At 36.7% G+C, this 16,438-nt stretch overlaps 1 protein-coding gene across 2 annotated transcripts in view; it reads right to left on the reverse strand.

Annotated features, from left to right (window-relative positions):
• Window positions 1-10,970: 10,970 nt before the first annotated feature.
• pck1 (phosphoenolpyruvate carboxykinase 1 (soluble)) overlaps window positions 10,971-16,438 on the reverse strand; it is a 10,955-nt gene continuing 5,487 nt past the window's right edge. For both annotated transcript variants that reach the window (XM_016575875.1, XM_016575874.1), the window contains exons 5-9: window positions 15,843-16,030; window positions 15,104-15,266; window positions 14,548-14,772; window positions 13,461-13,688; window positions 10,971-11,647 (exon numbers count right to left, since the gene is read on the reverse strand). In XM_016575875.1, the coding sequence (XP_016431361.1) occupies window positions 11,166-11,647; window positions 13,461-13,688; window positions 14,548-14,772; window positions 15,104-15,266; window positions 15,843-16,030 (1,286 nt within the window). In that variant the 3' untranslated portion in view covers window positions 10,971-11,165. The remainder of the gene's footprint in view (window positions 11,648-13,460; window positions 13,689-14,547; window positions 14,773-15,103; window positions 15,267-15,842; window positions 16,031-16,438) is intronic.

A 16,438-nucleotide genomic window follows, 5' to 3' on the forward strand; every position in this document is an offset into this window, starting at 1 on the left:
GAATGATTCAATGACTCACTCAAGATTCACTTGATTCATTACTGGATGATTCAGTGTTTTTGAATGAATGATTCAAAGACAAATAAATTTTTAACAGCCCCTTTTCACCACCTAGAAAAAAAAAGATGCGCACACAGGAATTGATGGGTGGAATTGAAATCTTAGTTTAACAACAAATATCCGATTCTGGAATTGGAATTGATTTTCGATTCCCAACCCTATGCGTACGTATCTCTGCCTTGTAAACGACTCCGAATTGATGTCATTAACATATAAAAGATCACCAGTCATCGTCCAAATTCTTTAATTTAGAGCTGCAAGAACAGCTTATATTTCCTAAAACCTGCAGTACTCCGACAAGAAAAAGTGTCTTGACGTGACGCTAAGCACTTTTCCTCGTCAAAGCCAGTTTTAACAAATATAAATGAGGCCCCTGTTGTTGCCCGAGAGGCAGCGCTTCAGACTTTCTATAAATATTTACGTGTTGTTTGTCCTCAGTGCTCTTAGTCTCTCTGTACTCAAACTCTGACAACAAACAAAAACGCTTCCTTTCAGTGATGGGGAAAATTTGGTCTTCCTCTTAGAAACCGTAATCGCAATCTTGTGATTCTTCATCACAGTTCTCCTTCTGTTAAATGTGCATGACTTCCTCATGAGAGCTTTGCACAATATTCAAAGCATCCGACTGTTTTGGAGCAGATATGGAAGTGTTTGTTCAGTTGTTTGCGGTCAGAGAGAGAGTTGAAGCCTCACGCTGTTCCTGCAGCGTTAATGTACGTGTGTGTGTGTATAGGCTACTATATAAATATATATACATGTATATGGAAAACTGAAAAACAAACTTAAAAGCACGGTTTTAGAGTTATTTATATAAATGTCTAAAATTGCACTATTTTTAATACAACGATATGACAGGCCTCGGCTTGTGATCGGTCCACAGATGGTGTGAGTGTCCTGGACGCTGGTTAATGATGAGTGCGAGTGAGTTAACCGACTTTGCTTCACAGCTCGACTGAACAAATCTGAATCAGCCGGAGGAACATCGCTGAGAGTTCTAGAGATCAACGGTAGTCGTTTTTCAACTAGATTAACTAGTGTTAGCTTCGGTTTCTTAAATGTATTTGCCTTAATTTTATTCTAGATTCTAGAAACCTGAATTCACAATCATTGATGTTTAGAACTGAACAACTTTAAAGATGATTTTCTCAATATTTAGATTTTTTTGCACCCTCAGATTCCAGATTTTCAAATAGTTGTATCTCAGCTAAATATTGTCCTATCCTAACAAACCATACATCAATGGAAAGATTATTTATTCAGCTTTCAGATGATTTGGTTCAGATGGTTTTGTGATCCAAGGTCACATTTATTCTGTCTTTTTGCAAAACATTTAATTGCTGCTGAATACCAAGAACAAAAATCAGCCGGCTGCATAAAAACTGGACTCGATTAAGAGCTGTTTGTGTGCAAAAATAGAGCCACACAATTGAGACTTTTTTTTTTTTTAAATGGAGGAGGTAGTTCTCTCACAATTCTGAAGAAGAATGATTCAATGACTCACTCAAGATTCACTTGATTCATTACTGGATGATTCAGTGTTTTTGAATGAATGATTCAAAGACAAATAAATTTTTAACAGCCCCTTTTCACCACCTAGAAAAAAAAAGATGCGCACACAGGAATTGATGGGTGGAATTGAAATCTTAGTTTAACAACAAATATCCGATTCTGGAATTGGAATTGATTTTCGATTCCCAACCCTATGCGTACGTATCTCTGCCTTGTAAACGACTCCGAATTGATGTCATTAACATATAAAAGATCACCAGTCATCGTCCAAATTCTTTAATTTAGAGCTGCAAGAACAGCTTATATTTCCTAAAACCTGCAGTACTCCGACAAGAAAAAGTGTCTTGACGTGACGCTAAGCACTTTTCCTCGTCAAAGCCAGTTTTAACAAATATAAATGAGGCCCCTGTTGTTGCCCGAGAGGCAGCGCTTCAGACTTTCTATAAATATTTACGTGTTGTTTGTCCTCAGTGCTCTTAGTCTCTCTGTACTCAAACTCTGACAACAAACAAAAACGCTTCCTTTCAGTGATGGGGAAAATTTGGTCTTCCTCTTAGAAACCGTAATCGCAATCTTGTGATTCTTCATCACAGTTCTCCTTCTGTTAAATGTGCATGACTTCCTCATGAGAGCTTTGCACAATATTCAAAGCATCCGACTGTTTTGGAGCAGATATGGAAGTGTTTGTTCAGTTGTTTGCGGTCAGAGAGAGAGTTGAAGCCTCACGCTGTTCCTGCAGCGTTAATGTACGTGTGTGTGTGTATAGGCTACTATATAAATATATATACATGTATATGGAAAACTGAAAAACAAACTTAAAAGCACGGTTTTAGAGTTATTTATATAAATGTCTAAAATTGCACTATTTTTAATACAACGATATGACAGGCCTCGGCTTGTGATCGGTCCACAGATGGTGTGAGTGTCCTGGACGCTGGTTAATGATGAGTGCGAGTGAGTTAACCGACTTTGCTTCACAGCTCGACTGAACAAATCTGAATCAGCCGGAGGAACATCGCTGAGAGTTCTAGAGATCAACGGTAGTCGTTTTTCAACTAGATTAACTAGTGTTAGCTTCGGTTTCTTAAATGTATTTGCCTTAATTTTATTCTAGATTCTAGAAACCTGAATTCACAATCATTGATGTTTAGAACGTAAAGGATTTCTTCGGCTGGGGTTCGCATGCGGCATCTCTTATAGCACTTTACGACTCGTGGGAGGAAAACAATCGACCAGCTGTAGCCGCCGGATTCGTTCGGAGTAAACGAGCACTAAAGCAAACGAATATGCAACGGCTCCCTGATCGGACGACGCACGCAGAGCTGAAATCACATCATGGGATCCGGAACGATCTTGAGCTTCACCAGGAGAGACAGCCGCTCTGATTCTGAGTCACTGAATCAATGAATCTTTAATTGAACACAATCTCATTCACTCGCTGCCAAATAGTGACTGCTGGTGAATCCCATGATTTGGTCTGCGCTCGTCTGTGCGCTCGGGGAATATCGGGTCAGATTGTGCCGTGTTCGGTTTTACTCCAGAGAACCGCTGCTAACAGGAAGTCAACAGCTGGAGAGAGAAACTCAACGAGTTCTGTGAAACTCAACCTAATCTAGTCTAAAGGGTCATTCAGTTTATTATATTTTAGTCATAGATGTTCAGAATGATTCATTTGCTGTTTTTATCATATATGTTCCACATTATAGCTGCATAATCGACTGAATGCAGACTTTAATCCGGCTTTTTGAATTCCCAACCAGTTAGTTGGTAACTAACTACCCATGGGTCATTCGGTTTACAGATTTTTTAATTCCAAACTAGTTAGTTGGTAACTAACTACCTACCCATGGGTCATTCGGTTTACAGATTTTTTAATTCCAAACTAGTTAGTTGGTAACTAACTACCTACCCATGGGTCATTCGGTTTACAGATTTTTTAATTCCAAACTAGTTAGTTGGTAACTAACTACCTACCCATGGGTCATTCGGTTTACAGATTTTTTAATTCCAAACTAGTTAGTTGGTAACTAACTACCTACCCATGGGTCATTCGGTTTACAGATTTTTTAATTCCAAACTAGTTAGTTGGTAACTAACTACCTACCCATGGGTCATTTTCGGTTTATTATATTTTAGTCAGATGTTCAGAATGATTCATTTGCTATTTTTATAATATATGTTCCACATTATAGCTGCATAATTGACTGAATGCAGACTTTAATCCGGCTTTTTGAATTCCCAACTAGTTAGTTGGTAACTAACTGCCCATGGGTCATTCTGTTTATTATATTTTAGCAAGAGATGTTTAGAATGATTTGTTTGCCATTTTTATCATATAAATTCCATATTATAACTGAGTAATTGGCCATATGCAGACTTTAATCAGGATGTTTAAATACCCAAATTAGTTAGCCATAACTAACTACCCATGGGTCATTCTGTTTACAGATTTTTTAATTCCAAACTAGTTAGTTGGTAACTAACTACCTACCCATGGGTCATTCGGTTTATTATATTTTAGTCAGATGTTCAGAATGATTCATTTGCTGTTTTTATAATATATGTTCCACATTATAGCTGCATAATCGACTGAATGCAGACTTTAATCCGGCTTTTTGAATTCCAAACTAGTTAGTTGGTAACTACCTACCCATGGGTCATTCGGTTTATAATATTTTAGTCATAGATGTTCAGAATGATTCATTTGCTGTTTTTATAATATATATAATCCACATTATAGCTGCATAATTGACTGAATGCAGACTTTAATCCGGCTTTTTGAATTCCCAACTAGTTAGTTGGTAACTAACTGCCCATGGGTCATTCTGTTTATTATATTTTAGCAAGAGATGTTTAGAATGATTTGTTTGCCATTTTTATCATATAAATTCCATATTATAACTGAGTAATTGGCTATATGCAGACTTTAATCAGGATGTTTAAATACCCAAACTAGTTAGCCATAACTAACTACCCATGGGTCATTCTGTTTATTTTAAATTCCATATTATAACTGAGTAATTGGCTATATGCAGACTTTAATCAGGATGTTTAAATACCCAAACTAGTTAGCCATAACTTAACTACCCATGGGTATTTTTATTACATATTAGTCATAAATTTTCAGAATCATTAATTTGCCATTTTTATAATATATCCCATATTATATCTGGCCAAATGCAGGCTTTAATCTGGCAGGTTTTTTTTAGTTGGTTGGTAACTAACTAGCTGTGGGTTGTTATGTTTATTATCTTTTAGTCATAGATGTTCAGAATCATTAATTTGCCATTTTAATAATATATATTTAATATTACAACTTAAGTAATTGGCCAAATGCAAACTTTAATCCGATTGTTTAAATTTCAAACTGGTTAGTTGGTAACCAACTACCTGTGGGTAGTTAGTAACTAACTACTTGCTGTTCAGAATGAAATTTTTTTTGGCATTTTTTATGCTATATTTTTCCAATTATAATTAATTGTCTGAATGTAGACTTTAATGCGACTGTTTGAATTCCAGTCTAGTTAGTTGGTAACTAACTACCCGTGGGTCGTTCTCTCTCCAGCTGCGGGGTGATGTCTTCCCTTTGAGATGCCAGTGTGTCACATGCCCCCGTCAGCCAATCAGGTGGCTGCTGACAGGAAGTGACAGTGTATGCATGATGATGATGATGATGATGAGGTAGTTTAGTGGAGAGAGTTGCAATATACCGACTATTTGCCTTTTGATAATGTAGTTTGTTGTTTAGCTCAGATTAAAGATGTACTAGTTGTTTTTTGTTATTGTTGCTTCTCATTTAAAGGTCATTTTTGTTTTGTTCACTCATTAAACAGACGGCAGGTTTGTGCTGTTCACTCGGCCCTGTGCTGTAGTCCCTCGTTTGAGAGGCTCGTTAATGTGAGTGCAGACTGAAGAAACGTGAAGTGTGCCTTCCAGTCGCCAGTACAGACTCATGCGTGTGTGTTTAGTTCTGTTGCCTTCATAATTACGCCTGAAACACTAAACATCTGCATCAGAATGCATTCGATGCACTTTAGATTTAGTCAAGCACAAGACGGGTCTGGTTCACGGATGTCTGCTCATCTTCATCTTGCTTTAGTCTGGATGAACGAGTTTCTGGGCTCTTAATCAAATCACGGAAGGCTTTCCGTGTGAAAAGAGGCATTTCCAAAGAAGGACTTTCTCTCCAGTGATTGAAGCTCTTATGTTTTCTCTGCTGTTGCATTGCTTTGGGTTTGAACATGCCGCTGAACGCTCTCTGCGGTTGCAATATGAACATATTTACATCGAGAATCAGCGGTCCTGTAGAGTTTAGTGACTGCGGCTGTGACTGTCACTCGTTTATTTTTATTTATATCAGATCCTGAAAGTGTTACCGGTGTTTCTCTTTGGGACAGTGTCTATTACACACCATCGTATACAATCTCATGCATTTCAATTAGCCGCCAATTATACGAATAAAACATTTTATAAAATAATGCATTGTTTTTATACCTCCTTTGTGTTTGTATGCGTATTGCTTTTGTGTGGTTTATGTCTTTTGTGGTTTCAAAGATTAAAAAAAAGCACATCAGAGTTGGACTTGCGCTGCCTTTGGAACAGATCGTGTGATTTAATGCTGTTCTTCAATCACAGATCATCCACGTCTTTAAGGATCGAGGTGAATGACCTCACAACCTTTAACCCTCTAAAGCCTGACATATGAAGGTTAATAGTTTTTAAAAAAAATCTTATGTTTGGAAATGGAACAGTTTAGACAAAATAAAAAAAACATGACTCGTATAGACTGATACAGTGAGAATATGAAGGAAAAACAGCTCAATTTTACTCAAACTCAACTTAAACTAAAACTTTTACTCGGAGACAGAAGACACGAGGAGATTGAGGAGTTGATTGTGTTGATGATTTACAGCAGGCTTTATAGGGTTAATGACTCTAAATGTGTGTGTTCTCCTGTAGATCCAGCAGGTGGCGCTGTAAGACATCAGATCAGTCAGTGTCTGCTGCTGAAGTTCAGGGTTTGTCCAGCAGATGTCAGGCTCGACTCAACGATGAAGTTCTTGATTTCAGGTTTTTAACCCAGTTTTAAAAACCTAGTTCATATCATATTGTGATGTGAGTCTGTCTGAGCAGGAGTCACTGCTTCTGTTCTGAGCTCATCCTCAGTGCATTTGATAGTGGTTTGCACATTTTAGCAAAGAAAGAAATGTAAAATACAACAAAAATCAGTAACCTGTGCCATCTGTTATTACTTTACAGTCAACAGTCTTGTTTTTTGGGTAGATGTCATGATGATGCATCACGCTGCAAATGTCTCGTTCGGTGAGATTGTTTAGTGCACATCATAGTCTATATGAACATCTTGTGTCTTGTGTAACAGCATTTAATTGATTCCTTTAATTCATTTTCAATTTAAGTTGTCTTTACATACAATATGCCAAAAGCATTATACACTAAACAAGAAATGACAAGGATAAGAAATATGAAATATTACAATAACAATTAAATAATTAAAATAAGGTGGTAAGTAGTGAATAGCAAAAATCATAATATGTACATGAATTAATATAATGCAATTTATAGATAGATAAATTAATATATATATAGTTACAGTCGATTCATTAAGAAGCTGATTGGAGGTCGTTCTGAGTGATTACTGTTTATTCCGTTTAAGGATGAATTCAACACTTGATCATTTAATACAGAATTAACTAGAAATGGTTTAGTCTTCTTAATAATGTATATTGAAACTATAATGACTTAGTAGGAAAATATAGTAATATTTACTGATGATTGTTGAAACACTGACAAAGCATTTCAAAGTGAAATAAAGGGTAAAATAAATAAAACACATTTTTAAAGATTAGTCGAGTATCGTTTACAAGAAAATACTATTTCAGTTCTCCAAGTTTCACATTTCATTCAATGCATTACAGTACGGTTTCTTTGTAATTGTACATTTACCTTCTGAGTGAAAATCGTTTCAATGTAATTTTTTTGTCAGATTAGACTCATTCAGAGCTGGTAGTCACAGGGTTAGGCTTGGTTTAGCAGGTTAAGCTCTGGTCTAGACTGGTTTAGCAGGTTAAGCTCTGGTCTAGACTGGTTTAGCAGGTTAAGCTCTGGTCTGGTGATCCAGATGTTTCCGGTTCAGTCTGGTTTATTATGAAACGCTTTCTCTATCAGCGCTTGAGCAACAGGCTTGAGCTCGGGTCGTAAATGTGCATCTGCTAACTATTACTAGCACCCGCTCTTCATCATCATCATCATCATCACAAAAGCAGTCTCATCCGACTCAAACCGGATCAAGTCCTTCATGTGAGTTTGATTCAGAAGTTTGGACTCATAAAGCTGTCCTAGAGTGTTGAAATCTCTGTTAAACAGTTATTGGTGCGATAAGACGGATGTGTCCTGATTTCTGTAAACTCTAGTATCCAATAAAGAGGAACAGCGTGTTCGTGTCCGCACAGAATCAGTCTGATAAGAGCTGGAAAACATGTTGTTCCTGAAGGGCTCCGTCACAGAGACTCAACTGAACCTGCTCTTTTTTATTTTTTATTTAATGTGTTATACATTTGCAAGCACAATTATACTTAGAAACTCTTGTTGATCAAAATGAAGCTATTTTATGATTAAAAGAAGTCTGCCAAAGGTAAAACATTTGATCTCGGTTATATGAACATTCAGGGAAAATCACATTGTATCATTTTGCAAACATAAGAAAGAATGTTACTTTTGAATGTTCTCTGAACGCTCTGAGACGAGTGGTAACATTTAAAAACCTTTAGATGAGAATCCAACTCAAATGTTTTTAGTCATATCACAGAAATCTGAGCTGTTTCATTCATGCGTTTGATCACATGAAGTTTATTAGTTTGTTCATGTTCAAACTATGTTCATGTTTATATGCAATTGAAGCTGTAAATGTCCTACCGTAAATATATCAAAACTTAATTTTTGATTAGTAATATGCATGGCTAAGAACTTCATTTGGACAACTTTAAAGATGATTTTCTCAATATTTAGATTTTTCTGCACACTCAGATTACAGATTTTCAGATAGTTGTATCTCAGCCAAATATTGTCCTATCCTAACAAACCATACATCAATGGAAAGCTTATTTATTCAGCTTTCAGATGATGCATACATCTCAATTTCACAAAATTGACCCTTATGACTGGTTTTGTGCTCCAGGGTCACATGTCTTTTATTTGAAAGCAGTGCAGAACAGAGTTGCATCAGCTGTTATGTAATGAATGAATGAATCCTGACTCTGATCTTTGCTCTGGTTTCTCCATCATCATAGACGTCATCAGCATATTTCTGCTTCACTAGAAAGTCTGGTATCTGGCAGCAGCACAAGTGCAGCGTCAGCGGCTCGTACTGACGTCATGTGAGGCTCAGGCCTGAGCACGTGCCCCAGTTACCCAGCATGCTCTACTGCGGACCGATAACACTCAGCTTTGAACTCTGTGTTTCTGCTGTTGAGAAACGCGCGAGCAGCTCGTCACATCCGGCTCTATCACTCACACGAGCAAATACTGACCGACTGACCGTTACGCAAACGTGTGACCAGCACCAGCGGGAATGAACTTCAACCGAGTGGAAACATCTATTCAAGTCAATTACAATAAAGTGCAGGACGTTATATTTAAACAACATTGCAAAATAACATGCATCATATTTCTTTACTCTTCTTTCACTGCAGCAATAACTGTAATAAACAAAAAACATTTTTAATTAGCGCATTCAATAAACAAATGAGTAAATAATATATTGTGTTGTTTCCATTAAAAGATTCTCTTGAATAAGTATTAACATTAAAACATTGCTTGAGTAAGTATTAAGTTTTTACCAGTAAAAAAAAAAAAAAGATTTAAATAAAATAAAATAATTGCTGTTAATCTTGGAGAAGTCTATATAGCTGCTAGCATTGTCAAGTCAAGTCAAGTCACCTTTATTTATATAGCGCTTTTAACAGTACAGATTGTGTCAAAGCAACTGAACAGCATTAATTAGGAAAATAGTGTGTCAATAATGCAAAGTGACAGTTCATCATTGAATTCAGTGATGTCATCATCCAGCTAAGCCTCAGAACAACTTGATGAACTTGTCTAACCCCAATAGAATTGTATATTATGAATATTGTTGCTTTTGTTCCACTGATTTGGGTAAAAGCATCTGCTAAATGCATTAATTAATTAATTGCATAAAAGCAGTTTCTGTCCATAAAAAGTTTGGAGGGGAAAGCAGCTTTGTTCATTTCAGCTGATATCTGACTGACATAAAATATTAAATCTGCAGAACGTTAAACTTTGCTGCTCATCCAACGGTTTATTAAAGTTAGATATGCTTTCATCACCAATTTTCTCATGATGTTATCACAATATCTAATATTCCCGTGGAGTTAACTTTCAGTTTCTGCTTTAGTTCTTCATTTTTGTGAAAGTTCTGAATGAAAGAGTTTTATATATTCATGAGGCCTGAGGGGGCGTGTCCTTCAGTCAGGGACGCTCGCTCTGATTGGCTGATGTTCTGGCATTCTTCTTCTCATTTATTGATGGTTTTATGGATCATGCTGACAGGTTGATTGAGTGTTGTGTCACTGCTTCAACAGTTTGTTCTATTCTGATGATTACTGTCTATCTGATGATTTCTATTCCTAAGCTATGTGTGATTAAAACAAGAGCAAATGTCTGCCAAAGGGCTCAGAAAAATGTCTCTTGATTTAAGTGTGTTTAGATTGACTTCATGAATGTGAGACTTTCTGCTCCGATTTATTTCTCTTGTTTTTCATGTTTTCTACTTTTCTGGTGCGTCTGTAGTTACGGTGTGTTTCTAGTTCTGCTTGCTTTGTTACAATTTCTCACGTCTTCTTGAACTGAACAATTTCTTCAGACTGAAACATTTGTAACATTTTGTCATGAGTCGGTCAGAAGCCAAGTTATTTCACACATAACTGTATTAAAATGTGAATAACTCTCTGTAACGCTGTGATCATGCAGAGAAAAACACAAACACTGGACATACGTTTAAATAACTTTATTAATATCTTGGAAGACTGACATCAAAAGTCATCATAGAAATACAAAAATAATTTAAGAAAAATGAAAAGGTTAAACTGTTTAAAGTTATTAGCTATAAAGTCTCCAGCTGAATATAAATGTGCATCAGTAATTTATAAACAGTCCTTTAATTCCTTCCTCACGTCTTCAGTATCATAGAGTCATCAGATCTTCTCAAATCAGGCTAAAAATATCTCCAAATCTCTCAAATATCAGCTCGCACACTGCAAAAAATGCATTTTTGTCTTGTTTTCTAGTATAAATATCTACACACACTAGTAAAATGACTTAAGATATTATGTCTTGTTTTCTGAAAAAAAAAGATTAAAATTCTGTTTTTGCTTAAAACAAATAAAAATATCTGCTAGTGGGGTAAGAAAAATCATCTTAATTCAAAGGCTACACGAGTATTTTTCCTGCCCCTCTGGCAGATGTTTTAGCTTGTTTTAAGCTAAGTTTGGATCATTTTTTCAGAAAACAATACAAGCAAGCAACTCATGTTTTGCAGTGCTATATGTGATGGATAGATGTTAAACTCTAAGTTCTCCGCGTCTGGTCTGGAGTGTGACTCTCTGCTCCAGCAGCTCCAGCTGTCTCTGCATCTCTCCGGGCAGGTCTTCGTTCACCTCGCGCTGGAAGTACGCTCTGATGTCCTCCAGCTCCTGCCTCCAGAAGTCTGCTGAGATGCTGAAGAGCTGGCTGAGGTCCAGGTCCTCCGGCAGGCCGCGGAGGTTCAGAGCGCCGGCTGAGGGAACCAACCCGACCGCGGTGGGCATCGCTCCGGCCTCGCCGTCGATCCTGAGAAACATCCACTCCAGCACGCGGATGTTCTCGCCGTATCCGGGCCACAGGAAGCGTCCGGAAGAGCTCTTGCGGAACCAGTTGACGTGGAAGATCTTGGGCAGTTTAGCATCGGGCCGCTGCTCCATACTCAGCCAGTGAGACAGATACTGACCGAAGTTATAGCCGAAGAACGGACGCATGGCGAAGGGGTCGTGCATGATCACTTTCCCTGAAAACACACACAAAAGTGTCTTAATATCACAGAACACAGAGACACAGAACCCAGGTTAAAAAAAGCACACTTCCATAATGTACTTAAAGTGCTCTGTTTGTTCTTAATACACTAAAAATTATTCTTTAGTACTTCTTAAGATAATCTTAAGAACATCTAAGTGTACTCAAATGTGCTATTTTGGGACACCATGAATATGAACTAAAATGTGACCCTGGAGCACAAAACCAGTTTTAAGTATTTGTAACAATAGCCAACAATACATTGTATGGGTCAAAATTATAAATTTTTCTCTTATGCCAAAAATCATTAGGATATTAAGTAAAGATCATGTTCCATGAAGATATTTAGTAAATGTCCTACCGTAAATATATCAAAACTTAATTTTTGATTAGTAATATGCATTGCTAAGAACTTCATTTGAACAACTTTAAAGATGATTTTCTCAATATTTAGATTTTTTTTGCACCCTCAGATTCCAGATTTTCAAATAGTTGTATCTCAGCCAAATATTGTTCTATCCTAACAAACCATACATCAATGGAAAGCTTATTTATTCAGCTTTCAGATGATGAAAATTGACCCTTATGACTGGTTTTGTTCTCCAGGGTCACAAATGTGCTTTTAACATGCTATCTCTGTTTTTTTATTTTATTTATCATTTAAAAAAATTTACTTTAAAAAAAGAATAATTTTTTGTAGATTATGTACAAAATTAGTGCGCAGAAATAGAGCACTTTAAGTACATTATGGAAGTGCACTCGCTGCAAAAAAATTTTTTCTTGCTTAGTATTTTTGTCGTTTTCTAGTATAAATATTTAAACAGTCTTGAATCAAGAAGCATTTACTTGACATTATTTAAGATATTAAGTCTTGTTTTCTAAAAAAAAAAATATATCAAAATTTGGTTAGTTTTTCCTTAAAACAAGCAAACATATCTGCCAATGGGGAAAGAAAAATAATCTTAAAAGGCTAAACTGCCCCATTAGCAGATATTTTTACTTGTTTTAAGGCAAAACTAACAACATTTTGATAATTTTTTTTACAGAAAACAAGACATAATATCTTAAGTCATTTTACTTGCACAATAAATTCATCTTGTTTCAAGAATGTTTAGATATTTATACTAGAAAACAAGACAGAAATACTAAGTAAGAGAATAATTTGTTACAGTGCTGGGAGTGCATTAGTGGTGTTTTTCCATTCATTTGTTAAAGTGTTATAAGCCATGAATCAAACCAAAAGCAGCTAGAGGAGAATCACAATCACAAACTTTGATTCGAAGCACAAAAGTATTTGAAAATCAGAAGAAAAGACAAAGATACAAGACTGTGAACTTAATGGCTAATGAGGGAAAGACTACAATCCCATGAAGCATTGCAAATGACATAATTGAATTAAAAACAATATAGTGAAATATAAAACTACTCATTTAAAGTCATTGATTGCATCTATAGAAGCAACATAAATTACGTTTTGTAATAAGTTTACTGCAAAATATGCATATATGCATACATATGCCATAGAAACAATATTTTTAAGTTTTATATATCTATAGAAATAATACATTTTTAAGTTTCGCTATAAGTTTATTGCAATATATATATATATATGCATATTTATAATATGCTACATAAACAATATTTTTAAGTTTTATAATCTAGTTTATTGCAATATTGCAATATATATATATGCATATTTATAATATAACCTGTTACAGAAACAATATATTTTAGGTTTTTCAATAAGTTTATTGCAATATATATATATATATATGGAGGAAATGAATGTGATTTGACTGGAATCTCACCTGTGTGTTCAGCGGCCGCCGTGGCTTCGGATCTCATCGCGGCTCCCACAAACACTCCGTGAGCCCAGCTGAGGGCCTCGTAGACCAGAGGGACCCCCTGCGGACGCCGACCCCCGAAGATCACCGCCTCGATGGGGACGCCGTCGGGAGACTCCCACTGCGGGTCGATGATGGGGCACTGAGCGGCCGGCGTGCAGAAGCGTGAGTTAGGATGAGCGCAGGGTTCTCCTGGAGGACAACAGTTGACACTCACCTTTATTTATATAACGCTTTTAACAATACAGATGTGTCAAAGCAGCGTTACAGTCTTAAATAGGAAAAATAGTGTGCAGTGATGCAAAAGTACAACAGTAAGCACTCAGTTCATCATTGATTCAGTGATGTCGTCATCCAGCTCAGTTTAAATAGTTTTCACAGTTCACACTACAACAGCGTTTTCAAATGTATCCACTTTGGGGAGCGTTTTCAAAAGGCTCTGTTTTCCTTTTTCAGTGTGGACCGAAGGCCAAAACAGAGATAAAAAGATGCGTTTTCAAACAAAAACGTACTAGTGTACAGTAGACAAGGACTAAATGTTTCGTTGATTAATTATAACAGCTTATGTTTTGATTGTGCACTTTCATTTCTATGTTCAGAAATGGGAGTGCACTGCAAAAAATGTGTTTCTTACTTGTTTTCAGCCAAAATATCTAAAAATTCTTAAATTAAGAAGGATTTTCTAGACAAAAGTACAAACTATTGTCTTGTTTTCAGAAAAAACATGTCAAAATTAAGTGAGTTATTGCTTAGAACAAGCAAAATAATCTTATTCCAAACAGAAAACGAGATTATTTTGCTTACCCCATTGGCAGATTATTTTGCTTGTTTCAGGCAAAAACTCACACGCTGACATGTTTTTCTGAAAACAAGACAATAATTTGTACTTGTCTAGAAAGTCCTTCTTGATTTAAGAATTATTAGATATTTTGGTTGAAAACAAGTAAGTAAGAAACACGTTTTTTGCAGTGTGACAGTTAAAGGGTTAGCCTGATTCTAGGCTGCAGCAAAGTCAGATTGTGCAGAGGACTCTGAATGAGACGAGACCTACCGTCCTCCGGTGTCCACGGCTGGTTCTTCCAGGAGGTCAGCGTCACCCCGGCCGGCAGATCCTCATCCATGCCCTCCCAGTACACGCCGCCGTCGCTGGTCTCCGCCACGTTGGTGAAGATGGTGTTCTGGTGGATGGTGGCCATGGCGTTCGGGTTGGTTTTGGTGGAGGTTCCTGGCGCCACACCGAAGAAGCCGTTCTCTGGGTTGATGGCTCTGAGATTGCCTTCAAACACAAGAGCAGAGAACATCAATGAATGAGCAAGAACATCTCAACACTTACAGCTCCTTTCAACTGCTTACAGTCACACGGTTTCTGAAAGCTGACACTCGAACAGCAGAAGCACACACCAAATCTACAAAACCATACGCTAATTCTAAGCCTTTGGCATTTTGCATTTTGTGTGCAATTCTTGGATTTGTGTGTGAAGTTTTGAAAAAAAAAAAAAGAGGCAAAGTTTTGAAAATGTGTATATGCAGTTGACAAAACTGTAATGATCACCCATCACAGTTCTAACTCATGTGGTGTGATGTGTCTGAGCATCATTGATCTGTACCGTCTCTGTCAAACTTCATCCAGGCGATGTCGTCTCCGACACACTCCACCTTCCAGCCCGGCAGCGACGGCTTCATCATGGCCAGGTTGGTCTTTCCACAGGCGCTTGGGAACGCCGCCGCGAAGTACTTCTTCTGTCCCGCCGGGTTAGTGATGCCCAGGATCTGCAGGAACACACATTTATGTTCAGTGTGTCAGAGTTCAGAGTCAGTCTTCATGCAATAAATCAGTTCATTATTCTCATGCTTTTTAGTTTTAAGTGATTGTGCATCTGCAGATGTTCACCTCTTAATTCTTTTTTGCATTGCATTTACATTACATTTATGCATCTAGCAGATGCTTTTATCTGAAGTGCATAATATATATATACATTTTTGTTTATTTTTTGAAAGAACTGCTTTTGCAAGAAATTCATATTATTTTGCTTGGCATGATCCTATCCACCTTATTTTTAATGTAATAGCAGATGCAGGCATTTTTAACTTGCTGTTTTTTAGCTGTATAAAAAAGCCGGTTATGCTGCTTAATATCACAAACTGGTATTTCTTTTATTATTTCAATTATATTATTCTTATTTTATTTTGTTTTATTTCAATGTATTTAAATGTACTCAAAATGTTGTTATATAAATATATTATAAATATAATAATAATATAAATATAATATATTAGTATGAGCTGTGTTACGGCTCCTCTGGATGTGATCAGTGCTGGTCTGGACTGAGTGTGTTTCTGACTGACCAGCATGTGTTCGGCCAGCCAGCCCTCCTCTTTAGCGATGCGGGACGCGATGCGGAGAGCGAAGCACTTCTTCCCCAGCAGTGAGTTTCCTCCGTATCCGCTGCCGAACGACACGATGGTCCTCTGGTCAGGGATGTGAGCGATGAGCGTGAGGTCCGGGTTACACGGCCAGTTATTCACCAGCGGCTCTAAACACAGAACTTGAGGATCAGTTTCTACTCTGAAGGACTGATGGGAAGTCTGAGTGAATGATGAGCTCGTACTATATACATTTTTGTTTATTTTTTGAATGAACTGCTTTTGCAAGAAATTCATATTATTTTGCTTGGCATGATCCTATCCACCTTATTTTTAATGTAATAGCAGATGCAGGCATTTTTAACTTGCTGTTTTTTAGCTGTATAAAAAAGCCGGTTATGCTGCTTAATATCACAAACTGGTATTTCTTTTATTATTTCAATTATATTATTCTTATTTTATTTTGTTTTATTTCAATGTATTTAAATGTACTCAAAATGTTGTTATATAAATATATTATAAATATAATAATAATATAAATATAATATATTAGTATTACATATATATATATATATTGT

Source organism: Sinocyclocheilus rhinocerous, unplaced genomic scaffold (assembly GCF_001515625.1).
Source record: "Sinocyclocheilus rhinocerous isolate Xijiao unplaced genomic scaffold, SAMN03320098_v1.1 scaffold203, whole genome shotgun sequence".
NCBI classification, from domain to species: Eukaryota; Metazoa; Chordata; class Actinopteri; order Cypriniformes; family Cyprinidae; genus Sinocyclocheilus; species Sinocyclocheilus rhinocerous.